The 22611-nt window shown below is 46.3% G+C and overlaps 2 protein-coding genes across 2 annotated transcripts; one reads left to right on the forward strand and one right to left on the reverse strand.

Annotated features, from left to right (window-relative positions):
* Nucleotides 1-10863: 10863 nt before the first annotated feature.
* On the forward strand, nt 10864-11629 carry LOC127293961 (small ribosomal subunit protein uS17c). Its single transcript, XM_051323686.1, has one exon. It carries the CDS (start codon nt 10943-10945, stop codon nt 11363-11365), a length of 423 nt encoding a protein of 140 aa, XP_051179646.1. The 5' UTR covers nt 10864-10942; the 3' UTR covers nt 11366-11629.
* Nucleotides 11630-15874: 4245 nt separating this feature from the next.
* On the reverse strand, nt 15875-18334 carry LOC127348635 (subtilisin-like protease). Its single transcript, XM_051374591.1, has one exon. The coding sequence runs from the start codon at nt 18316-18318 to the stop codon at nt 16024-16026; it is 2295 nt and encodes a 764-aa protein (XP_051230551.1). The 5' UTR covers nt 18319-18334; the 3' UTR covers nt 15875-16023.
* Nucleotides 18335-22611: the final 4277 nt, after the last annotated feature.

Raw genomic sequence — 22611 nt, forward strand, 5'->3', positions numbered from 1 at the left:
TCTTTAGCATTTTCTTCTTTTTCTCACCTAGCACGCAATTCGGCCATCAATCTTATATTCTCATTAATTCTAACTTGGATGGCATTTGCTGTCGTAACAATCTTATTATTATGATTTTCATTAGGCACAACTTTCGATTTCAAAAGATCAACATCAGCAGCAAGACTATCGACTTTAGAAGCAAGTATATCAATTTTCCCAAGCTTTTTTTAAACAGATTTGTTAAAAGCAGTTTGTGTACTAATAATTTCTTTAAGCATAGCTTCAAGTCCAGGGGGTGTGTTCCTACTATTGTTGTAGGAATTCCCATAAGAATTACCATAGCCGTTGCCATTATTATAAGGATATGGCCTATAGTTGTTACTAGAATTGTTCCGGTAAGCGTTGTTGTTGAAATTATTATTCTTAATGAAGTTCACATCAACATGTTCTTCTTGAGCAACCAATGAAGCTAACGGAACATTATTAGGATCAACATTAGTCCTACTATTCACAAGCATAGACATAATAGCATCAATCTTATCACTCAAGGAAGAGGTTTCTTCGACAGAATTTACCTTCTTACCTTGTGGAGCTCTTTCCGTGTGCCATTCAGAGTAATTAATCATCATATTATCAAGAAGCTTTGTTGCGTCGCCAAGAGTGATGGACATAAAGGTACCTCCAGCAGCTGAATCCAATAGGTTCCGCGAAGAAAAATTCAGTCCTGCATAAAAGGTTTGGATGATCATCCAAGTAGTCAGTCCATGGGTTGGGCAATTTTTAACCAAAGATTTCATTCTTTCCCATGCTTGTGCAACATGCTCATTATCCAATTGTTTAAAATTCATTATGCTACTTCTCAAAGATATAATTTTAGCAGGGGGATAATATCTACCAATAAAAGCATCCTTGCATTTAGTCCATGAATCAATACTATTCTTAGGCAGAGATAGCAACCAATCTTTAGCTCTTCCTCTTAATGAGAAGGGAAACAATTTTAATTTTATAATGTCACCATCTACATCCTTATACTTTTGCATTTCACATAGTTCAACAAAATTATTAAGATGGGCAGCAGCATCATCAAAACTAACACCAGAAAATTGCTCTCTCATAACAAGATTCAGTAAAGCAGGTTTAATTTCAAAGAATTCCGCTGTAGTAGCAGGTGAAGCAATAGGTGTGCATAAGAAATCATTATTATTTGTGGTTGTGAAGTCACACAACTTAGTATTTTCAGGAGTACCCATTTTAGCAATAGTAAATAAAGCAAACTAGATAAAGTAAATGCAAGTAACTAATTTTTTTGTGTTTTTAATATGGAGAATGCAAACAGGACAGTAAATAAAGTAAAGCTAGCAACTAATTTTTTTTGTGTTTTGTTTTAATGTAGCAAACAAAGTACTAAATAAAATAAAGCAAGACCAAAACAAAGTAAAGAGATTGGAAGTGGAGACTCCCCTTGCAGCGTGTCTTGATCTCCCCGGCAACGGAGCCAGAAAACAGTCTGGCGCAAAGTTGACGTGGGAGTTAGATATCCCTGTGATGTAACTTTTCTTCAGGTCCCCGGCAACGGCGCCAGAAAACAGTCTTGATACGCGTACAACACGCGACCGTTGGGAACCCCAAGAGGAAGGTGTGATGCGTACAGCGGCAAGTTTTCCCTCAGTAAGAAACCAAGGTTTATCGAACCAGTAGGAGCCAAGAATCACGTTGAAGGTTGATGGCGGCGAAGTGTAGTGCGGCGCAACACCAGGGATTCCGGCGCCAACGTGGAACCTGCACAACACAACCAAAGTACTTTGTCCCAACGTAACAGTGAGGTTGTCAATCTCACCGGCTTGCTGTAACAACGGATTAGATGTATAGTGTGGATGATGATTGTTTGCAGAAAACAGTAGAACAAGTATTGCAGTAGATTGTATTCGATGTTAAGAATGGACCGGGGTCCACAGTTCACTAGAGGCGTCTCTCCGATAAGAATAAGCATGTTGGGTGAACAAATTACAGTTGGGCAATTGACAAATAAAAAGGGCATGACCATGAACATACATGATATGATGAGTATTGTGAGATTTAATTGGGCATTACGACAAAGTACATAGACTGCTATCCAGCATGCATCTATGCCTAAAAAGTCCACCTTCAGGTTATCATCCGAACCCCTTCCAGTATTAAGTTGCAAACAACAGACAATTGCATTAAGAATGGTGCGTAATGTAATCAACAACTACATCCTTAGACATAGCATCGATGTTTTATCCCTAGTGGCAATAGCACATCCACAACCTTAGAACTTTCTGTCACTGTCCCAGATTTAATGGAGGCATGAACCCACTATCGAGCATAAATACTCCCTCTTGGAGTTACTAGCAAAAACATGGCCAGAGCCTATACTAATAACGGAGAGCATGCAAGATCATAAACAACACATAGATAATAGATTGATAATCAACATAGCATAGTATTCTCTATCCATCGGATCCCAACAAACACAACATGTAGCATTACAGATAGATGATCTTGATCATGTTAGGCAGCTCACAAGACCCGACAATGAAGCACAATTAGGAGAAGACGACCATCTAGCTACTGCTATGGACCCATAGTCCAGGGGTGAACTACTCACTCATCACTCCGGAGGCGACCATGGCGGTGAAGAGTCCTGCGGGAGATGATTCCCCTCTCCGACAGGGTGCCGGAGGCGATCTCCTGAATCCCCCGAGATGGGATTGGCGGCGGCGTCTCTGGAAGGTTTTCCGTATCGTGGCTCTCGGTACTGGGGGTTTCGCGATGAAGGCTTTAAGTAGGCGGAGGAGATAGGTCAGGGGGCCACACGAGGGCCCCACACGACAGGCCGGCGCGGCCAAGGGCCAGGCCGCGCCGCCCTGGTGTCTGGCCACCTCGTGGCCCCACTTCGTATCCTCTTCGATCTTCTGGAAGCTTCATGGAAAAATAGGCTCCTGGGCGTTGATTTCGTCCAATTCCGAGAATATTTCCTTACTAGGATTTCTGAAACCAAAAACAGCAGAAAACAGCAACTGGCTCTTCGGAATCTCGTTAATAGGTTAGTGCCGGAAAATGCATAAATATGACATAAAGTATGCATAGAACATGTAGATATCATCAATAATGTGGCATGGAACATAAGAAATTATTGATACGTCGGAGACGTATCAAGTACCCCTGGAGCTCTATCGATGCAGTTCATTTCGAATATTTCAATAGCCCGGAGGGAAGATTTGTTCCACTAATTTCCGAAGACGATCTGGGAATTCTTTTTTGCTTTGAATGCTTCTTGCCGGTTCGGTAAAATTCGTATCCATGTGGACAGGGGCCAGGCATCATCTGGTGCTGGGGCATCATCAGGTGGTCGGGCATCATGTCTCTCTACTGCTGCTGCCTCTGCTAATAGTGTGCGCCGTGGCGCTCCTTGTAGGTCCACAGCAGCACCATCTGTCCCCAGTGCTAGTGGTAGCCAGATCGTTCGTACGGTCGATGTGGAGGACGATGCAGACATTGAGGATCAGTCTCCTCAAGATGATGAGGATGAGTTGATGTTTCCTGAATTGGTAGATCGATGCGATGGCGAGGCAATGGAGGATCAATACATGGAAGATATTGCTTTTGGTGCCAGATTTGATGACACTGATGATGAAGAGAAGAATGAGAATGATGACAGCCTCGTTTTAGCCGATTACGAAGGTGAAGACTTGCCAACAATTGAGTGGAACAGGGAGAATCCCCAGCTTGCAGAAGGCACCGTGTTTCAAACGATGATGGACTGCCGTAATGCAATTACTACATATCACATTCTCACTAAGAATAATTATGAGGTTATTAAAAGTGAGCCAGGTAGGTTCACAATTAAATGCCCATACCAAAGGTGTAGGTTTAGGCTGCATGCATCCACAATGCGCAGAAGCAGCTTGGTTCAGGTACTACGCCAACCAGTTGTGTATTTAGATCACGGTGTAAAATTTGTTATCTATTACTGACATCCCTTATCATTATGTTTCAGATAAAGAAGAATAAGGAGATCCATAGGTGTCCACCTCTAGGGGGAGAGCCAGAGCTGAAAACAAAGCTAGCGAAGACTAGGTGGTTGGCAGATATAATCCTAGATTGGCTGAGAGAAAATCCTTCACTTGGTCCAACAACACTCATAAAAAGGTGGTTGAGAAGTATAAAATGGAAGTACCTTACATGAGGATGTTCTATGCAAAGGAAATGGCTCTTGACAAGATCAATGGTCCATGGAATGAAAGCTTTCAGTTGCTTTACACTTTCAAAGCTGAAGTGGAGATGGCTAGTCCAGGCAGTGTTGTAGCGATAGACAAGCATACAGTTCCCTACAAATTGAAAAGCGGGAAGGTAATGCACAAGGAATGTTTTAGAAGGGCTTTTGTTTGTTTCAAAGCTTGCTGGAAAGGCTTTTTGGACGGTTGCAGGCCTTATTTGGCCGTGGATGCATCAGCTCTTCATGGCAGGTTTAAAGGACAGCTAGTTGCTGCTACTGCAGTTGATGGACATAATTGGATGTTCCCTGTTGCTTATGGGGTTTTGGAGGTTGAGTCACAGGAAAGTTGGACTTGGTTTCTGCAGAATTTGTGCGACCTTATAGGTCATCCACCAGGACCTATTATCCACACAGACGCTTGCAAAGGTTTGGAGACTGCGGTAGAAGCAGTATTCCCTGGAGTGGAGCATAGGGAATGTATGCGACACTTGGTACAGAATTTTACAAAGAAATTCAAGGGTAAAGTTTTTACTGACAACCTATGGCCAGCTTCATACACATGCAGATCTAGGAAGCATCTGTTTCATTTGGATGTGTTGTATAAACAAAAACCTGGGGTGAAGGAGTACTTGGATGAACATCATGGTAGGGTGTGGTCAAGAAGCCAATTCAATGAAATTTGCAAGGTAGACTATGTAACAAGTAACCTTGCGGAGAGTTTCAATTCAAAGTTCAAGTCATTGAAAGGGCTTATGCTGTGGCAAATATTTGATAAGATTAGGCAGATGATCATGATAAAGATCGATCTGCGTCAAAGAATTGCATCCACAAAATATGCTGGCCATCTCATGCTCCCATCTTTGATTAAGTCTTTGCATGACAGGGCAAAACAATTGAGGATGCAATGCGTCAGAAAAGGAATGGAGGCTGAGGTAACCTACACTGACAGTCAAAACAGGCAGTGGAGGTATCCAGTGAGTTTGGTTGATAGGACATGCCATTGTAGGGGATGGCAGATCCGTGGGATACCCTGCATACACGCATTGTTTTTCATGAGTGTTATAGGGGGTGAAGATGGTGAAGTTGATCAGTATGTGTCTGAGTATTTCTCTGTTGCCAAATTTTTTTTTTGAACAACTGTTGCCAAATTTAGGGCTGCATATGCTATGAATGTTCCTACCTTGTTGGGAAAAGACCAATGGATGAAAGTCGATCCAGGCTTCAAACTGTACTCTCCAGTATTGACTAGACCGGCAGGTAGGCCGAGGAAGAATAGGATCAGAGCTAGTGTAGAGGGTGGTGCACCGATTCGAAAACGTAAGTGCAAACGTTGTGGAATCCCTGGACACATTGCTAGGCTTTGTAAAAATGCAGTTGACCCAGCTTTTGGAATGGAAGATCAGGCGGGAGCAGCAAATGTAGAGGAGAATGAAGCAGCAATTCAACTTGAGATTGAAGCAGCAGTTCAACATGAGGAGATTGAAGCAGCAAATGCAGAGGAGATTGAAGCAGCAAATGCAGAGGAGATTGAAGCAGCAAATGCAGAGGAGATTGAAGCAGCAATTGAACATGAGGAGATTGAACCGATGGATCGAGAGCAGAGGGAACAGATGGATGTAGAATGGCTTCAACCGATGAGTCCAGAGGAGAGGGAACAGTATAATCGAGAGTGCCTCGAAAGTACTAAGGCCATGGTAGATGCTAACTTCGCAGAGTACATGGCAGAACAAAAAGCACAAGCTTCGCAGAAGAAGAAGAACAAGAAAGAGGGCAAAAGGAAGGTAGACACCGGTAATATCCCTGGTAGGGTTACCCGGAGTAAGGTGGTGGCCCCGGTGAGTCACACCAGGAGCAAGAGAAAGATTTTATTCTGAACAACTAATTTGAATTTGTATGAACAATTTGTATTGGGGTTCCCTTTGTATTGGGGATCCCTTTGTGTTGAACAATTTGTATTGGGGTTCCCTTTGTATTGGGGATGCCTTTGTGTTGAACAATTTGAATTTCTATGAACAATTTGAATTCGTATGAACAATTTGTATTGGGGATGCCTTTGTGTTCAACAATTTGAATTTTTATGAACAATTTGTATGCCACATTTAAGCCACATTTATCATTTTCTCTAGGGTTTAGGGTTTTATGGTTTTAGGGTTCAATTCAAAATAATTCAAAACATGGTGGAACCTTCCCATGGAGCCTTGTTATGTTACCTACAACCTAGAGAAATAATAATGGAAAAGGAAATATAGAGATATGAAGTTTTTATGCCAAAAGCTTCAAAACCACTTCCTAGTCCATGAGCTACTAGATATGAAGATGCAGGGCTTTTTGCTCAATACACCTCCCAAATACCCACTATGCTTACAAACTTTGTCCAAATGAGTCCAAATTCGTCACACTTGTGTATCTTTGAATTGCAAACAATATCTAGTCGGCCAAAATGTAATATATTGTTCAAATAACACAATTTTACAATTTTTATGCCAAAAGCTTCAATTTCCCTTAGTCCCTTTATTATTTGGGTGCCCCTGTTTTACTTAGTGTTACAGGTTTTCCCCCTCCGGGCCCACTTGTTGTACTCAGTCCTACTCAGTTTTGCCCTTCCGATAAACATTTCTTCACTTTTCCCCCTCTTAGTTCTACTCAGTTTTCCTAACTTGTACTCACTGGCTGATCTCTGATTGGTCGAGATGTATGTCACACGGATCTTGGTTGGTTGAAAGCTCAACGAACGCTTGCACCGTACGATCATTTATGATCGGACGGCCTGTATATCTCTCTCTACCACGATGGACGCATACGGAGACAAGAGCAGAGCACATACCTACCAACCCTGGCAGTCGCATATTCCAGTCGCATCTTCCTCTCTCCTCTTTCCTCTCTTACTCCGGCGGTCGCGGCGGCGCGGATCTAACCGTGCGTGCAGCGGCGCGGATCTAACCGTGCGTGCGGTGGCGTGCGGCGGCGCGGATCTAAGAGTGCCGGTGAGGATCTAACCGTCAGAAATAGTTGAAATGTCTCTCTCTGTCTCACTTTCGTTTCTCTTCTCAGATCTGTTGAATGATGAAGAACCCCAAGACGGCGGCCGTGCCGACAGTGGTCATCGATGCCACGAACATTGAAGCCATCGCCGACAACATCGCTTCGACGGCGCAGATCCAACATTCAATGTCGGAGGCTATTGATGTCTCACTTCCGTTGCCCTCCTCAGATCCGTTGCTGATGAAGGACAACAAGACGGCGGCCGTGCCGAAAGTGGTCATCGATGCCACGAACACTGAAGCCATCGCCTGCAACCGCGCTGCAAAGTCGCCGATCCAGCCCTCCACAGATCCGTCGCTGATGAAGTACACCAAGACAGCGGCGGTTCCGACAGTGGTCATCGATGCCACGAACATTGAAGCCATCACCTGCAACTGCGCTGCAAAGCCGCCGATCCAGCCCTCCGCAGATCCATCGGCGATGAAGTACACCAAGACAGCGGCGGTTCCGGCCGGTGGTCATCGATGCCACGAACATTGAAGCCATCGCCGATAACATCGCTTCAACGGCGGATGGCGCAGATGACCACCCTCAGCCGCCCGTCGACCCGGCCTTTCTTGCCCATCGCTGCGCGGCCGTGTTCGACGCCGCAAATTGAGATAAATTTTGACAAATTTGTATTTTTCAATTTCCAATTGGGATAAAATTGTTCAAACTACTACCACCGTCTCAAAAAAAGCTTCACCATGTTCTTGATGTGTCCATGTACATCCGGGTATGTATGATTTGAATTCTATCCCAACTTGATTGGGAAGATATTGATATGTATTTGATCCGGAGGCTGGTACATGCTTTCACTTTTGGGATCCCTTCATTTTTATAAAATGTCCATGCATGCTAAAATTATCGCGCGCATTACATAGCACAACTAGGAAATTGTACGCCAAAATACAGTGCTTAGAGCCACAACAAAATACAGTGGTTAGAGCCATCTACTGAATAACAATTCTATACAAAATCGTCTACCAGAACCACATAACTGCTAGGACAGGGATGACACCTAATAAAACTGCCCAGATGAATCTACTTTTCTCCTCTCCCATCACTTTAAGTTCATGTTCTAGATTTTCTACCACTTGATCAAATACGGCAAGATCTGTCTCAACTCTCAACTTCTCCTTGCGAATAAGCTCTGAATTCTTCTTTTCTTCCTCCACAATACGCTTCAGCTCGAATATCATCAGGTTTTTACGGGCCAATTCATCACCTAAATTGGCCACCTTCTCCTCCAAATCCATCCTCTGGCTACACCACTGGGTTGATTCATCTTGGTATGCAATGTACCATGGATCATCGGCTTGCCTGGCTAACTGTAACAATAATGGAAAAAAGAACAACTCAAATCACTCCAACAGGCCATGGCGGAACTTTCAACGGTAGTACAGAGAGCAGAAGCTAGATACCTGCACTTCCGACGAGATAGGAGAAGTAGAACGTGGCCACGACATGATCGAATCCCCACCCTCGCCGGTGTACCCGCTACGACCAGACATTGAGGACTATTTCGTACCTGCAAACTCCAATAAATTACGGGAACCGAATCGATTAGGGGGCGGGGGAGGCAGAAGCGGAGGTCTTACCAAGCTATACTACCAATTGGTGCGCGGAACAAATCCCGGTCGTCGTGGGCGGTGGATCTGCTTGCGGCGGACTTTCCTGCGGTGGGTACAATGTGTGCGGACGAAACAAGTGCTGGAGCCGTGGTTGATGTGCAGCGCCGCAGTCCGTCTGACGCCGCCGGGGGACAGAGCCGGCGGCGCGACGAGGCGCCGGCGATGGCTGCTCCGTCCGACGGTGGGGAACGAGCTGCCAGCGGTTCTCCGGTCTAGCTTAAGAATAATTAATTAGCGAACTTGTTGCTTCTCTCTATGATATTTTCTATAGACATATATCAGAGCGGCAATATGTGTCTTTTCCTGAAAAATAGACGACCCCACTCGTCATTGGCTGCGGAGGCCCCACAGAGCGGCAATATATGATTTTCTCTAAATAAATAGATGACCCCACTAGTCATTTGCTGCGGCAGCCCCACAGAGCGGCAATATGTCTTTTCCTGAAAAATATACGACCCCACTGGTCATTGGCTGCGGCGGCCCCACAGAGCGGCAATATATGATTTTCTCTAAATAAATAGACGACCCCACTGGTCATTGGCTGCGGCAGCCCCACAGAGCGGCAATATATGTCTTTTCCTGAAAAATATACGACCCCACTGGTCATTGGCTGCGGAAGCTCCACAGAGCGGCAATATATGATTTTCTCTAAATAAATAGACGATCCCACTGGTCATTGGCTGCGGCAGCCCCACAGAGCGGCAATATATGTCTTTTCCTGAAAAATATACGACCCCACTGGTCATTAACTGCGACAGCCCTATAGAGCGGCCCCATTTGTCATTGGCAGCAACGCGTATAAAATCATGACATAAAACGGCCCACACGTCAGCGATAGATGGATGGCTGCTCCGACGTGTCTCCTGACCCTACCCGTCAGCACGAGACGGTCAGGGAGGAGCTGCCCCTGTGCGGCTCCACCCGGTCAGACTAACGGTCAAGGCCTCTGACCTGACGGCTACCGGTCGTTCCAGCACTTGTGCGTGTTTCAAACTAGAGGAGGGGAAAACTGAGGAAAAACTAAGAGACTGGGGATAACTGAGTACAACTAACGAATCAGGGGCACGAAAATAGAAATCCCTTAAACAAATGTAGAGCCAGAAGACCCTACCAGTAGGTTACAGCTGGTAAAGAAAAGAAAAAAGAGCAGATATAAACAAGAAAAGACGCATGCCCTTATGGAACACACATCTGTGCTACACTAACATGAGACACACACCCACACATGGTGAAAAGTGCTATTAGAGTCCATGCTCCCTGATACATTCGATCCAGAATGCGGATTGTAGTACTAATACTTTTTTCCATAGATCCTATTATCGAATTCACATGAAGATCACTTTTCATGTAAGACCACTCAGGCGAAACTTATAGTCCTTGTTTAACTCTTGTCTCACCGGACCAATATTTTCTTGTGTATGATTGTGTATCGATGATTGTAGATAGGCCCGAGCTTGAGGTTTGTTTTGCAGATGTGCATTAGTAGATGTGATTTAAAAGATATAATAAAACTCACAAGTAACAATATAATAGTCAAGGTAAAGATGCAACATAATATGGGTGATGCGTCCTAATTTGCACTGTTATGCTCCTAATTTGCGATGTTATGCTGCAGGCAGCGGTTTTCACGGAGCAATAGCGGAGCACGCATGTATATATTACGTCGACATTTACTTGTGCAGATTTTGGCACAAAAAAATATTATGCGTGACCTATACATAAATGTGAAAATAGAAATTCCTACTCTGTGAACGGTACAAAACTAGTTATTATAGTATCGTTTGGACATTTTATCATTTTCGCGTAGGCCATATGCAATTGTTTTTTTCCGTGAAACTTACACAAGTAAGTATCAACATAATATGTACATAAAAAAGTTATGTTAATTTTTAAAAATATATTTAAATAGCATTATTTTTGATATTAGAAAAAACAGGTGCACGGCCTGGTATTTTCCATGCCTAGTGTGCCCTGGGTACGTCACGACGTCGCGTGCTCACCTTATCTATCCCCAGCCCCAACATCTGGGATAAAGAAATTCCGAGCGAGGAAGAAGAAGAAGAAGATGCTGCTCGGCTCCTCCTTCGTGTCCCCGCTCCAGCTCCACCTCACGCCCAGCAATGCGGGCGGCGCCATGGCTGCTCGGCCGGCGCTGCTTGGCCGGATCTCTGCGGCGAAGCAGCTGACGGGCCGCGTGGTGACGACGAAGGCGGACAAGACGGTGGGGGTGGAGGTGGTGCGTCTGGCACCGCACCCCAAGTACCACCGCCGGGAGCGCATCAAGAAGAAGTACCAGGCGCACGACCCGGACAACCAGTTCAAGGTGGGCGACGTGGTGGAGCTCCTCCGCTCCCGCCCCATCTCCAAGACCAAGCACTTCCTCGCCGTCCCTGTCCCGCCGCGGGACACCCGCCGCAAGGCCCAGCTCCTGCCCCCGCTCGAGTCTGATGTCCATGCTGAGCAGGTGGAGGAGGCGGCGGCCCAGTGATGGTGACGATGGTGATGGCTGCCGCTTTTCCCCAGTCTGTTCCCTTTCCATTTGCTTCTGTGTATGATTCCTACTCTGTGGACTGAATGGATGAATGAGCTCCACTGAGCTTCAGAACTAGTTTCTATTTGGAGGACGAATTTTGTTACGAGACAAGTATTTGATTGCGTTCTCTGCATTTACATAGCATACCGATGTTGAGGAATCAAACAAACAATTGTTGCACAGTTGCATGAACAAAGATATTGCTGCATGTTCTATTTATCTGATGTAACTTCTACTATATCACAGTTTTCTCTGAAAATGTTGTGCTACATCAAAGTTGATCTAGAAACTGAATATATCATCAGTTTTAAACGAAGGGGTGATGCATAGTAGAATTCCAGTGTGCACCTGCCTTGCTATAACCAAAGTGATTGCATTGGACTTACGATTCTCAACTATGTGTCATTTGTCACCTATTGTCTTACATTCCTAAGTTCAGTTCAGTTCAGTTTGTCACATTCTTTCTATTGAAGGCGAAACTGCTAGAGTCAATGACACTGCAGATTGTATCTACAGACATTAGTGAGGAGTTTATTGCAGAACATCGGAGGATGCTTCAGTTTGAGAAAAGGGCTTCAAGAGGTGCTCATCTTTATTTTAGAACTGATAGATGTCTCAGTAATGTTTGGGGTACCAAGCAACTCCAGGATCAAAACGACCCCTTCATACGCAGACATTAACAATGGGCTTGGTCCTTCGAGGAGCTATTGTTGATTATCTCATTTGAATGTAGGTTTCATATTCTGAGATGTTATTCTAGTCGTCGTGCCTGTGTCATGCTGTAGATTCTCTAAACTTGATTAGTTCTTGTGTTTGTTGTTCTCTTTATTATTTGTATTATCCTGGAACCATGTAACATATATATCCGAAGCAGGGCTGGTGTAAGGTGAATGTCGATGGTGCCTTCATTGCTGCTTTGGGAACTGGAGGCTGTGGGGGGGGGGGGTTCTTCGGAATCATCATGGTGGTTTTATGGCCGGTTTGTGGCATTTTTTGCCGCACACCACAGACCCGGAGAGAGCAGAGCTCGAAGCTTGTAAACGTGCTCTGCTGCTGGCCAAGGACAAGGGAGTTGAAAGGATCCGTTTGGAGACAGACTGCATGGGGGTGGTATCAAAGCTGAAGGGTGAAGGGCTTGACCGTTCTGCATTTGGTCCTCTGGTCGAGGAGATGAAGGAGCTTTTCCTTGGTTTTGATCAGGTTCTAGTAGGTCATGTTCGCCGCGCCTTGATTAGTGTTGCTCATAGTTTAGCTAGGGAGGGCTGCAGTAATAAGAGGAGTGCTACCTGGTTGGATTCGCCACCAGATTTTATTGTAAGAAACTTGGCTTCTGATATGCCGTTTTAAGTAATGAAGAGCAGCCAATTCTCAAAAAAAAAAAAATGCAAGCTAACTCTGCCCTCAATTTTGTGATATACTATCTGCAACTCTGGAATTTGTAGCCATGCACATTTTCCAGAAAACGAGGGGGGTAGGCAGCCCGAGGGAGACGACGACTTCACGGTAGGGGCGTATGGCGGCCGGCTACACTACAGCAGCATGTGGGCGTCAAGATGGGAAAGCACGACCGGTAATCCCTGGTCGTGTATGCAATTTATGATAGGTTTCCTCTTCGGTTCAGTGCGAGTTCTTTGCTCTTCTTTTTTAAATCTTGAATAGCTAGATGGCAGAATCATTGTACGTTGTAGCAAAGAAGATTGCATATTCTACCTTGGCTGCTACAAAAGAGAAAATTATATCAGGTAAGTAGTATTAGGTTATGCAAATTTTAATCGTGATAATTGAATTGATTATGTCCTTCCAACCTTATGAATCTACTTCCAGTGAATTTTTTTCTAAATTCAAAATTTGTATACCTTCATGTTATATTTGAGGTATTGAAAAAGATATACTCCCCCGTCTCAAAAAAAAGTGGCTCAACCTTTTCTAGATACAAATGTATCTATAACAAAAATACGTTCATATTCCTATGTATCTAGATAAAGTTGCGGAACATTTTTGGAGATGAGGGAGTATATGTATAGTTGCCCCACCCAACAAAAATTCCTAGATCCGCCACTGGGTGCCCATGCCGAGCATGACAAGAAATATGCCCGGATGGGGTTGATGACCCACAAGTATAGGGTGTGTATCGTAGTACTTTCGATAAATAAGAGTGTCGAACCCAACGAGGAGCAGAAGGTGTTGACAAGCAGTTTCGATGAAGGATTCACTGTAAATGCTCACAGACAAGTATTCAGGGGTTTTCATATAGCAGATAAATAAAGTACAAGTAAGTAAAATGCGAGAGTAATAATTGCAGCGAGTGGCCCAATCCTTTCTAGCACAAAGGACAAACCGGTTTGTTTACTTATGATGACCAAACGTTCTTAAGAACACACGGAAATTTAGTCTAGTGCTTTCGCTTCATATAGTTGATTAATCTTCATTGTTTTGATAGGTGTTGTGTGGGTGAATCTATGCTAATGCATCGCCCTTCCTAGGACTAATACATACTTGTGATTATACCCCTTGCAAGCATCCGCAAATACAAGAAAGTAATTAAGATAAATCTAACCACAACATTAAACTTTGAGATCCTGCTGTCCCTCCTGCATCGATATACCAACGGGGGTTCAGGTTGTTGTCACTCCGGCAACCCCACGATTAGCAAACGAATACAAGATGCATTCCCCTAGGCCCATAAAGGTGAAGTATCATGTAGTCGACGTTCACATGACACCACTAGAAGAATAACACCACAAGTTAAATATCAAACCATTGAATATTACTCAACATAGTTCACTACTAACATTTAGACTTCACCCATGTCCTCAAGAACTAAACGAACTACTCACGAGACATCATATGGAACATGATCAGAGGTGATATGATTGATGATGAATAACAATCTGAACATAAATCTTGGTTCAATGGTTTCACTCAATAGCATCAATAACAAGGAGTAATCAATACTGGGAGAGTTTCCCCTATGAAATAATCAAGATTCAACCCTAGATGTTACAGCGATGACGAGGTGCAGCGGTGGAGATGACGGTGACGGTGGTGGAGATGATGGTGATGATGATCCCAATGAAGTCCAGCTCGATGACGGTGACGATGGCATCGATTTCCCCCTCCGGGAGGGAATTTCCCCGGCGGATTTCAGCCTGCCGGAGAGCTCTTTTCTCTCTGGTGTTTTCCGCCCCGCAGAGGCGGCTGTGTCTCCTCGCGATTATTCCCCTCACCTTAGGTTTTCGGGTAGATGAAGTACGCGAAAGAGAGGCGGCCGAGAGGGGCTGTGGGCCCCCTCCCCACAAGGCGGCGCGGCCAGGGCAGGGCCCACGCCGGCCTATGGGGGGCCCATGGCGGCCCTACTCGGCCCCTCCTTTTGGCTGGCTCCTTCTTCTGGAGAAATAAGACCTTCAGTGTAATTTCCGTCAATTGTTGATCTTCAAAAATATTGCATTATGACGGTGCTTTTTCCAGCAGAATCCTGACTCCGGTGAGGGATTCTCCAATAATCATGAAACATGCAAAATAGGTGAAATAACATAAGTATCATCTCTAAATATGAAATATATCAATGAATAACAGTAAATTATGATATAAAATAGTGATGCAAAATGGACGTATCACGGGTTCTCTAAGTGCAGCAAAAGAACCAAAAGTTGCTTCTGCAGTTGCCTATGTGAAAAACAAGGTCCTGGTTTTTCTTTATCAGATATCTCTTCATATATTTATATCTTCTCTCTTTTGGTAATGGTATCATCTATTTTTTCATGCTTGCCCACTGGCTATATTTTGCCCAATGGTTCTACAAATGTATTCAAGGGTCAAATACTCGGATGTGTTCCAGAACATATAGCCCCGTGCAAAGCGCTTGAATAACCTATTGGCCACGAGGGCTTGAGGATTTGCATGCATTACTTTGTCCAAATCTATTTCTGGGCATTAAATGACAGGTAGGTTAATTACCTCAGCTCGGGTGCTGGAGTCCCTTGGATCTTTACATGATGTATGCTGTCGCCTGCCAAGTTCAATAAGCATTCTCGGTGATTGTCTTCCGAACATACAGCTATGATGTGATGATGCCTTCTTTACAAGATTTGTTGCCTGGTTATTTTGTCAACAGTTTGAGAGGTTAATTTCTGATTGCCTGGGGCAGACACAACAGGAGTGTCACAATTAGACTTGTTTGCACTATTTATCATCTCTCTTTTCCTTTCCGGGAACAATATTTCTTATCTGACGAAAAGTAAGAGGTGATCCCCTCCTCTTGAGATTTTCAGTTGTCAGAACTTGAGATTTTCAGTTGTCAGAACTTGAGATTTTCAGTTGTCAGTTTAGTCTTTTTTATGTTCTTAATGAAATGTTGAGACAACGAGGAGTCCCTATGTGGCCACTTCATAAAGCCATCACCTCCTCGCAACTCAACGAAGGTAAGTACCTCTTTCAAGCAGAGGCATGACGCACTCAGATGCATGAACAACTCAAACTCATTTATAACCCAAAAAATCACAATAACAAATAAATCGTACTGAGACGATCCAAGTTTTGTGCCATCTATCAGCAACGGTTTATGTGAGGCAAAAGTAACAAGAAAAATGAACGAAGTAAACACATTATTAATCTCAACGCTGCGTGGACGTCCTGCCAGGCGCAGGAGGAGGGCTGCCGATCCTAACCACGGCGACGACGGGGCTTCGAACGACGTGCTTCTCGGACACCCAGCTTAGGCTCCCCTCCGCGATGAGATCTTGTCCGGTCACGCTGTGGCCGCTCACCGATACGCTGAACGTCTTCTTCTCGCCAGCCTTGGAGAAGGAGAGCGTCTCCGGGGAGACGTGGACCGTCAGTGTTGATGGCGCTTCCACCTTGGCTGTGTAGGTGGACTCCGCCGGGCCAACGTTGGTCACCGTGCGGTTCACGGTGAACGTTGTGGGCCTCAGCGGCACGGTTATGGTCGGGTAGTTGAGTTGCTCTGTCGTGATCTTGGGCAGAGTTGCACATGGCAAGCTCGAGTCCAGCGGAGTACTGGTTGCGTTGGCGTGGGTGCTCTGGAGCCAGCAGATGTAGCCGGCGAACTCATCGGCGGTGATGTCGTAGACAAGGCCAGGGTCGGCAGCTTTCGCCGGGTTCACGTGGCCGGCGCCTCTCGCGCACGCGTTGGCTTTCCCGTGCTGCTCGTCGAAGATGGGGCCACCGGTGTTGTCGACGGTGTCGGAGGTGGTGAGGATGGCGGACTTGATGGCGGCGGGAGACCAGTCAGGATGCAGGCTCTTGAGCAGCGCCACGACGCCGCTGACGTGCGGCGTCGCCATGGACGTGCCGGAGATGACGTTGAAAGGCCCCGTCGACGCGGAGTCCGTCGTCTTGGGGGGCCATGCCGCGAGGACGTTGAGCCCCGGCGCCAGTACGTCCGGCTTGAGGATGCCCGGGGCGAGACCGCTCGGACCCCGGGAAGAGAAGAAGGCCACGACCGGCGCTGGACGCACGCCGAGCAGCGTGTTGTTGTACGCGACGGAGGCAGACGGCGCCGTGTTATTGTTCTTGGCCGACGTCGCGTAGTAGTCTACGAGGACGGCCCCGTCGGCGGAGGTGACCTGCACCACGCTGGAGTTGTAGTCCCTGACGATGGTGGTGTAGCCGATGTCTCCCAGGTTGTAGAGGATAACGCCGGCGGCGCCAGCATCCATTACGCTTTGAATTTGGGACACCTGCTCCCTCGTGTTGGTGGCCAGGCAAACCACGATCTTCCCGGGGACAGAACCGAAGTCACCGGCGAACTGGCAGGAATGTTCTACCTCGGAGTAGAGCAGAGGGTACCGCTTTGGTGAGCTCGTCTTCGTCGCCAGCTGGTTGAGCGCTTCGCCGTTGATGCGCCTGCCATCGCCAAGATACACGCTGGCGGCGAAGCTCCGATCCATGGAGCCGGCGGCGACCGTGAGCACCCATGGCGAGTCGTTGGTGACGCTGATCGGCGTGGGGCCGTTGTTGCCGGCGGCGCACACCACGATGATGCCTTTTGATACGGCTCTGAAGGCGCCGAGTGCGAGGGGGTCTTGCTCGAAGCTGATCCTCGCGTCGCCTCCGAGAGACACCGAGACCACGTCCACCCCGTCCTTGACGGCCTCGTCGAGGCCGGCTAATATGGCCGATGAGTCACAGTTCTCGTCGCTGCACACCTTGTACATGGCGATGTGGGCGGCAGGTGCAATTCCAGCCGCTGTGCCTGCGCCCACGCCCTTGTAGGATGCGCCGGTGACAAAGTTCCCGGCGGCCGTGGACGAGGTGTGCGTTCCGTGGCCCACCGTATCGCCGGAGTCACCTCCAACAAACGACTTGGCGCCGATGAGCTTGTTGTTGCACCGGGAGGCGCTGCACGAGCCCTTCCATCTCGCCGGAGGCGGCGGGACTCCGTGATCATCGAAGGAAGGATGCGCCGCATAGATGCCGGAGTCGAGCAGGCCGATGATCACGCCCTTGCCGTAGTCGGCGCTGCTCCAGATCCCGGTGCCATTCTTCAGCCCGAGGAACTCGGACGTGTGCGTGGTGGCGAGCTGCAGCTTCCGGTCCGGGAACGCGCGCACGAAGCCTGGCTTCTTGGCCACGGCGTCGACCTCGGCCTCGGTAAGCCTCGCGGCGAAGCCACTGAAGACCTCGGTGTAGGAGTGAAGGAGGCGTGTCTCGCTGGAGCCGCCGGTGAGCGTGCTCGGCAAGAAAGACTCGTGCCAGCGACGGTGCACGTCTTCGCTAGCATTGGATTGCGGTGGCTGGACGAGCACAATGTATGTGCGAGAAGAAGAAGTGTCTGTGGCATCAGCTGGCCATATCCTAGCAGCGGGATTGATGTAGGATAGTGCGGGCCTAGGGGAGAGGACGGCGAGTAAGAGAAGAGGTAGCAGGACATTGGTAAAGAACACCATTGCTGAAACCACACAAATAACACACACCTACGACTAAGATGACGGCAATGGAGTTTCGGTTACCCTGTGAACTTTATACACCACAAATGATCAATTTGATATGAGTGAATTTGGCACAGGTTAATGGCTCTCGGAAATCCAGCGCATGCAGCAAATAAATGGGTGCCAAGTCTGCAGGATTTCGTAATGCATCTTTCACTCTTTTCCATGTTTTTCAATCATCGGCATGAATCTAGACAAACAGTCCTTGTGAATTGGGAGGTAATTAGGACTCAATATTAGGAATTGTGAGGATAATTAAGGACGAAATTATTTCCTTCTGTAGATAAATATAAATATGTTGAATTGACAAGATCTCCATCAAAGGAAAATATTTTAATTAGAACAAATTTATTGACTGCACAGATCAGCAACAGCTCAATACCGAAGTAGGAGTAGTTGTCAAAAGACGACGACAATATTAGATACGATGATAAATTAGGTAAGGGGTAAGTTGATATAAGCTGTATTTTTGTATCGGTTTTGCTATGTCTCAGTCAACTAAGATTTTATTAAGTCTAAGTCACTTACAAAAAAGTAATTGAGTTGTATTTTTCTGTTAAAAAAGTGCAATTGCACTTTTCTGCCAGAAATGTGCAACTGGACCGAGTTGCAATTTTCTTTGAACTGTAGTTGCATTTTTCTGAGTTGACTGATACTTAAGAAAATCTCAGTTAACTGAGACATAGAGACACCCATTAGCAAAAACGTCAAATAAAATACCAACGGGTACATGTGATTTTACTCTTTTTGTCACTAAGCTAATTAATCATACCCGTTATACTATGATCTAAATTCATTTTTTAAGCGTTGTTCACCCTTTTATACAGACACCCCCGTGGGTGGAGGCTCCAATGAAGGCGCCATCCTCGCCTCGAACCACATCTGCCACTGCTGCGATCGATGATTTTTTCATGGAAAAAGTCCAAAACAAACCTTAAATTTGTAGGCAAAAGATAAATCAAACCTCCAACTTCTCATCCCCGAAATTGGCACTCCAAACTTATCGATCCCGGTCTAATTTAAACCTTAGACATGTTTGCCACACCGGGAAAGCAGGAATGGAGACCGGGATTATGTACTACTCTCATGACAGTGGGACCCACATATTATTTTTAATTTCTTCTTTCACAAAAATCCCGTAGCTTTCTTGTGGAAAGCGAGGCCTGGTGACCAGGCGCGTGCGCGCGGCGGAGTGGTCCGGTGAGGCAGGCACATCAACAGTGGAGGAGCAGGGACGACGCTCACCCGGAGGATGAAGACGTGGTCTGGGTGCCGCGGGATGGTCGAAGCATGCGGTTGCGGTGAGGCCGAGTGCAAGCTGGTCCCTCCATGATGGCGCAGTACCAGTACTCCTCCGCCGCCCCTCCTCCCGCCAATCACACGCGCATATAAAGGACATTCGCCTCATTGCTTCTCTTCTTCTCTTCTTTTGTTTTGTTCCAATCTATTAGTACGAGTAGTACATTTTGTGTTCGATTCGATGGGGCAGAGAAAATCCACTTCATTTGGTTGTTCTTCTTTCCACATGAATTGCTATTTTCTGCCGAGATTAATCCTGGGTGTTGCTTTTTAGCCCCGAGTAGTGGCTAGTGAACGTCGACCTCGCCGGCATCTTGCCTTCAACTGATTTGGTCCCGCCGGCTCGCACCGTCGCACATCCTTGTTGGCGGGTTCTTCGGATGCACCACTAGCGCGGGGCTTAGGAGTCATGGCGGCAACAGAAGAGGGCGTCGGCAACACGACCATGGCAGTGTTAGTGGATGAGGATGCTGGCGGATGAGGTTGATGCGCCGGTGGTAGAATGGGCGAGAATCCTCCTCGTTGGCGATTGAATCACCAAGCACATGCAGTGTACGTTCATCGCCACCGGAGAAGAAGGACGAGCGACGGGGGTGAGCAGATTGGTGAGAGGATTGAAGTCAACTTGGGATTATGAGGGGAAATAATAGAAAAAATATTGGAAAAAAAGAACGAGAAAAAAGTAGTAACGCCAACCATCATATCTTGACTTGCCACGTCAGCGAATCCCAGCTGAAATAGATCAATGTTCAAAACAAACCGGGATTAGAGAGTTTGGTGTGCTGATTTCAGGGATCATGAGTTTAGGGTTCCATTTATCTTTTACCTACAATTTTAGGGTTTGTTTTGGACTTTTTCCATTTTTCATCGTGGTTATGTCCACGTTAATCTTGGTCACCCCTTCCGGTGGAGAGATCCATCGCGGACCATGAGTCGGCTTTCCTCCCTTCCACTGGTGGAAAAAGGGCCTTTGGTCGCGGTTCGCAACTGCCATTAGTCGCGGTTGCGCAACCGCGACCAAATTAGCGCGACTAAAGGCCCCCCCCCCTTTAGTCGCGGTTGCTTACGAACCGCGACTAAAGGCCCGTCCACGTGGGCGCCAGGCGACCGTCGGGGCGGAGGACCTTTAGTCGCGGTTCTTCTGGCCAACCGCGACTAAAGGCCGCCGCAGGTTTAGGGTTTTAGGCCCCCCTAAACCTGCCCCCCCCTAAACATATTTTCTGTTTAATTTGTATATTGTTTTATTTCTTTTGTGCTTTATTGTAATTTTGAAGGAGTTTCACATATTCTACGGTACTACATATATACATGCATATGAATGTACAATTTCAAACAAATTTGAAATTAGAACCAAAAAGAATTCAAGAGAAATATACAATATATATTCAATATCATCGGATGACCATATACAAGTTTGAACAAGTTTCCATACATAATTTAATGCATGTATAGTTCTACGTCCTCGCAATGGTGTTCTCCTTTAGGATCGAGGACTTCCCTCCTGAACCATCCAGCTAGTTCCTCTTGAAGTGGTCGGAAGCGAGCTTCTGGACTAAGCATCATCCGGAGGTTATTCCTCTGAGCATTGAGATCACTCGGAACGCGCTCAGAGGTGTATCTCCGGATCATCTCACAGACATAGTATCCACACAGATTGGTTCCCGGTGGCTGAATATCGCTACCATTCTTAGCCTTTGACCGCATGAAATTTAGCTCTTTTTTGAATTCACCGACCTTTGTATTTGCGAACCGTCTCCAAACCCTACGAGGCAAAGAAAATTAAATGAACAAGAGAGTTATTAGTTAATTACTTGAAGCTTAATTAGGAAATGAACGAAATAGGCCGATCGATATAGAGCGCAAATGAATGAAAACAATTACTTTTGAATCATTTGTCTCATGTCGGCCCACTCCGCCTTATCCATATTCAGAGAGTCGTGGACGATACATTCTGATTTGTCAACTTTAATTACTAGCAGAATCCAGTGGAACCTGCGGACACGATACATGCACAGTACTGTGTGGTGTGCTTCAGTCAGAGAATGGCCGTCCATACATATCGTTGATTTCCTTCCGATCGTGCCTTTTCCACTTAGTCTCCCCTCGTGCCGCGATCGAGGAAGACCAATCGGCTTAAGGTCAGGAACAAAGTCAACACAAAACTCAATTACCTCCTCATTTCCATAGCCCTTGGCGATGCTTCCTTCTGGCCTAGCACGGTTACGAACATATTTCTTTAATATTCCCATGAACCTCTCGAAGGGGAACATATTGTGTAGAAATACAGGACCGAGAATGGAAATCTCATCGACTAGGTGAACCAGGAGGTGCGTCATAATATTGAAGAAGGATGGCGGGAACACCAACTCGAAACTGACAAGACATTGGATCACATCGTTCTGTAACCGTGGTAGAACTTCTGGATTGATTACCTTCTGAGAGATTGCATTGAGGAATGCACATAGCTTCACAATGGCTACTCGAACATTTTCCGGCAGGAGCCCCCTCAAAGCAATCGGAAGCAATTGCGTCATAATCACGTGGCAGTCGTGAGACTTCAGGTTTTGGAACTTTTTCTCCGCCATGTTTATTATTCCCTTTATATTGGACGAGAATCCAGACGGGACCTTCATACTGCTCAGGCATTCAAAAAAGATGACCTTCTCTTCTTTGGTCAGAGCGTAGCTGGCACGACCTTGAAACCGTTCCGGATGCCGGTCATCAGGGTCTTTCAAACTTTGCTGGTCCTGCCGTGCTTCCTTTGTATCATTTGTCTTCCCATACACGCCCAAGAAGCTTAGGAGGTTCACGCAAATATTCTTCGTAACGTGCATCACGTCGATTGCAGAGCGGACTTCTAGGACTTTCCAATATTCTAGCTCCCAGAATATAGATTTCTTCTTCCACATGGTTGCGTGCCCGTCAGCTCCCTTCGGAACTGATTGTCCGCCA

The sequence above is a fragment of the Lolium perenne genome, chromosome 4 (genome assembly GCF_019359855.2).
Source record: "Lolium perenne isolate Kyuss_39 chromosome 4, Kyuss_2.0, whole genome shotgun sequence".
Taxonomy (NCBI): Eukaryota; Viridiplantae; Streptophyta; class Magnoliopsida; order Poales; family Poaceae; genus Lolium; species Lolium perenne.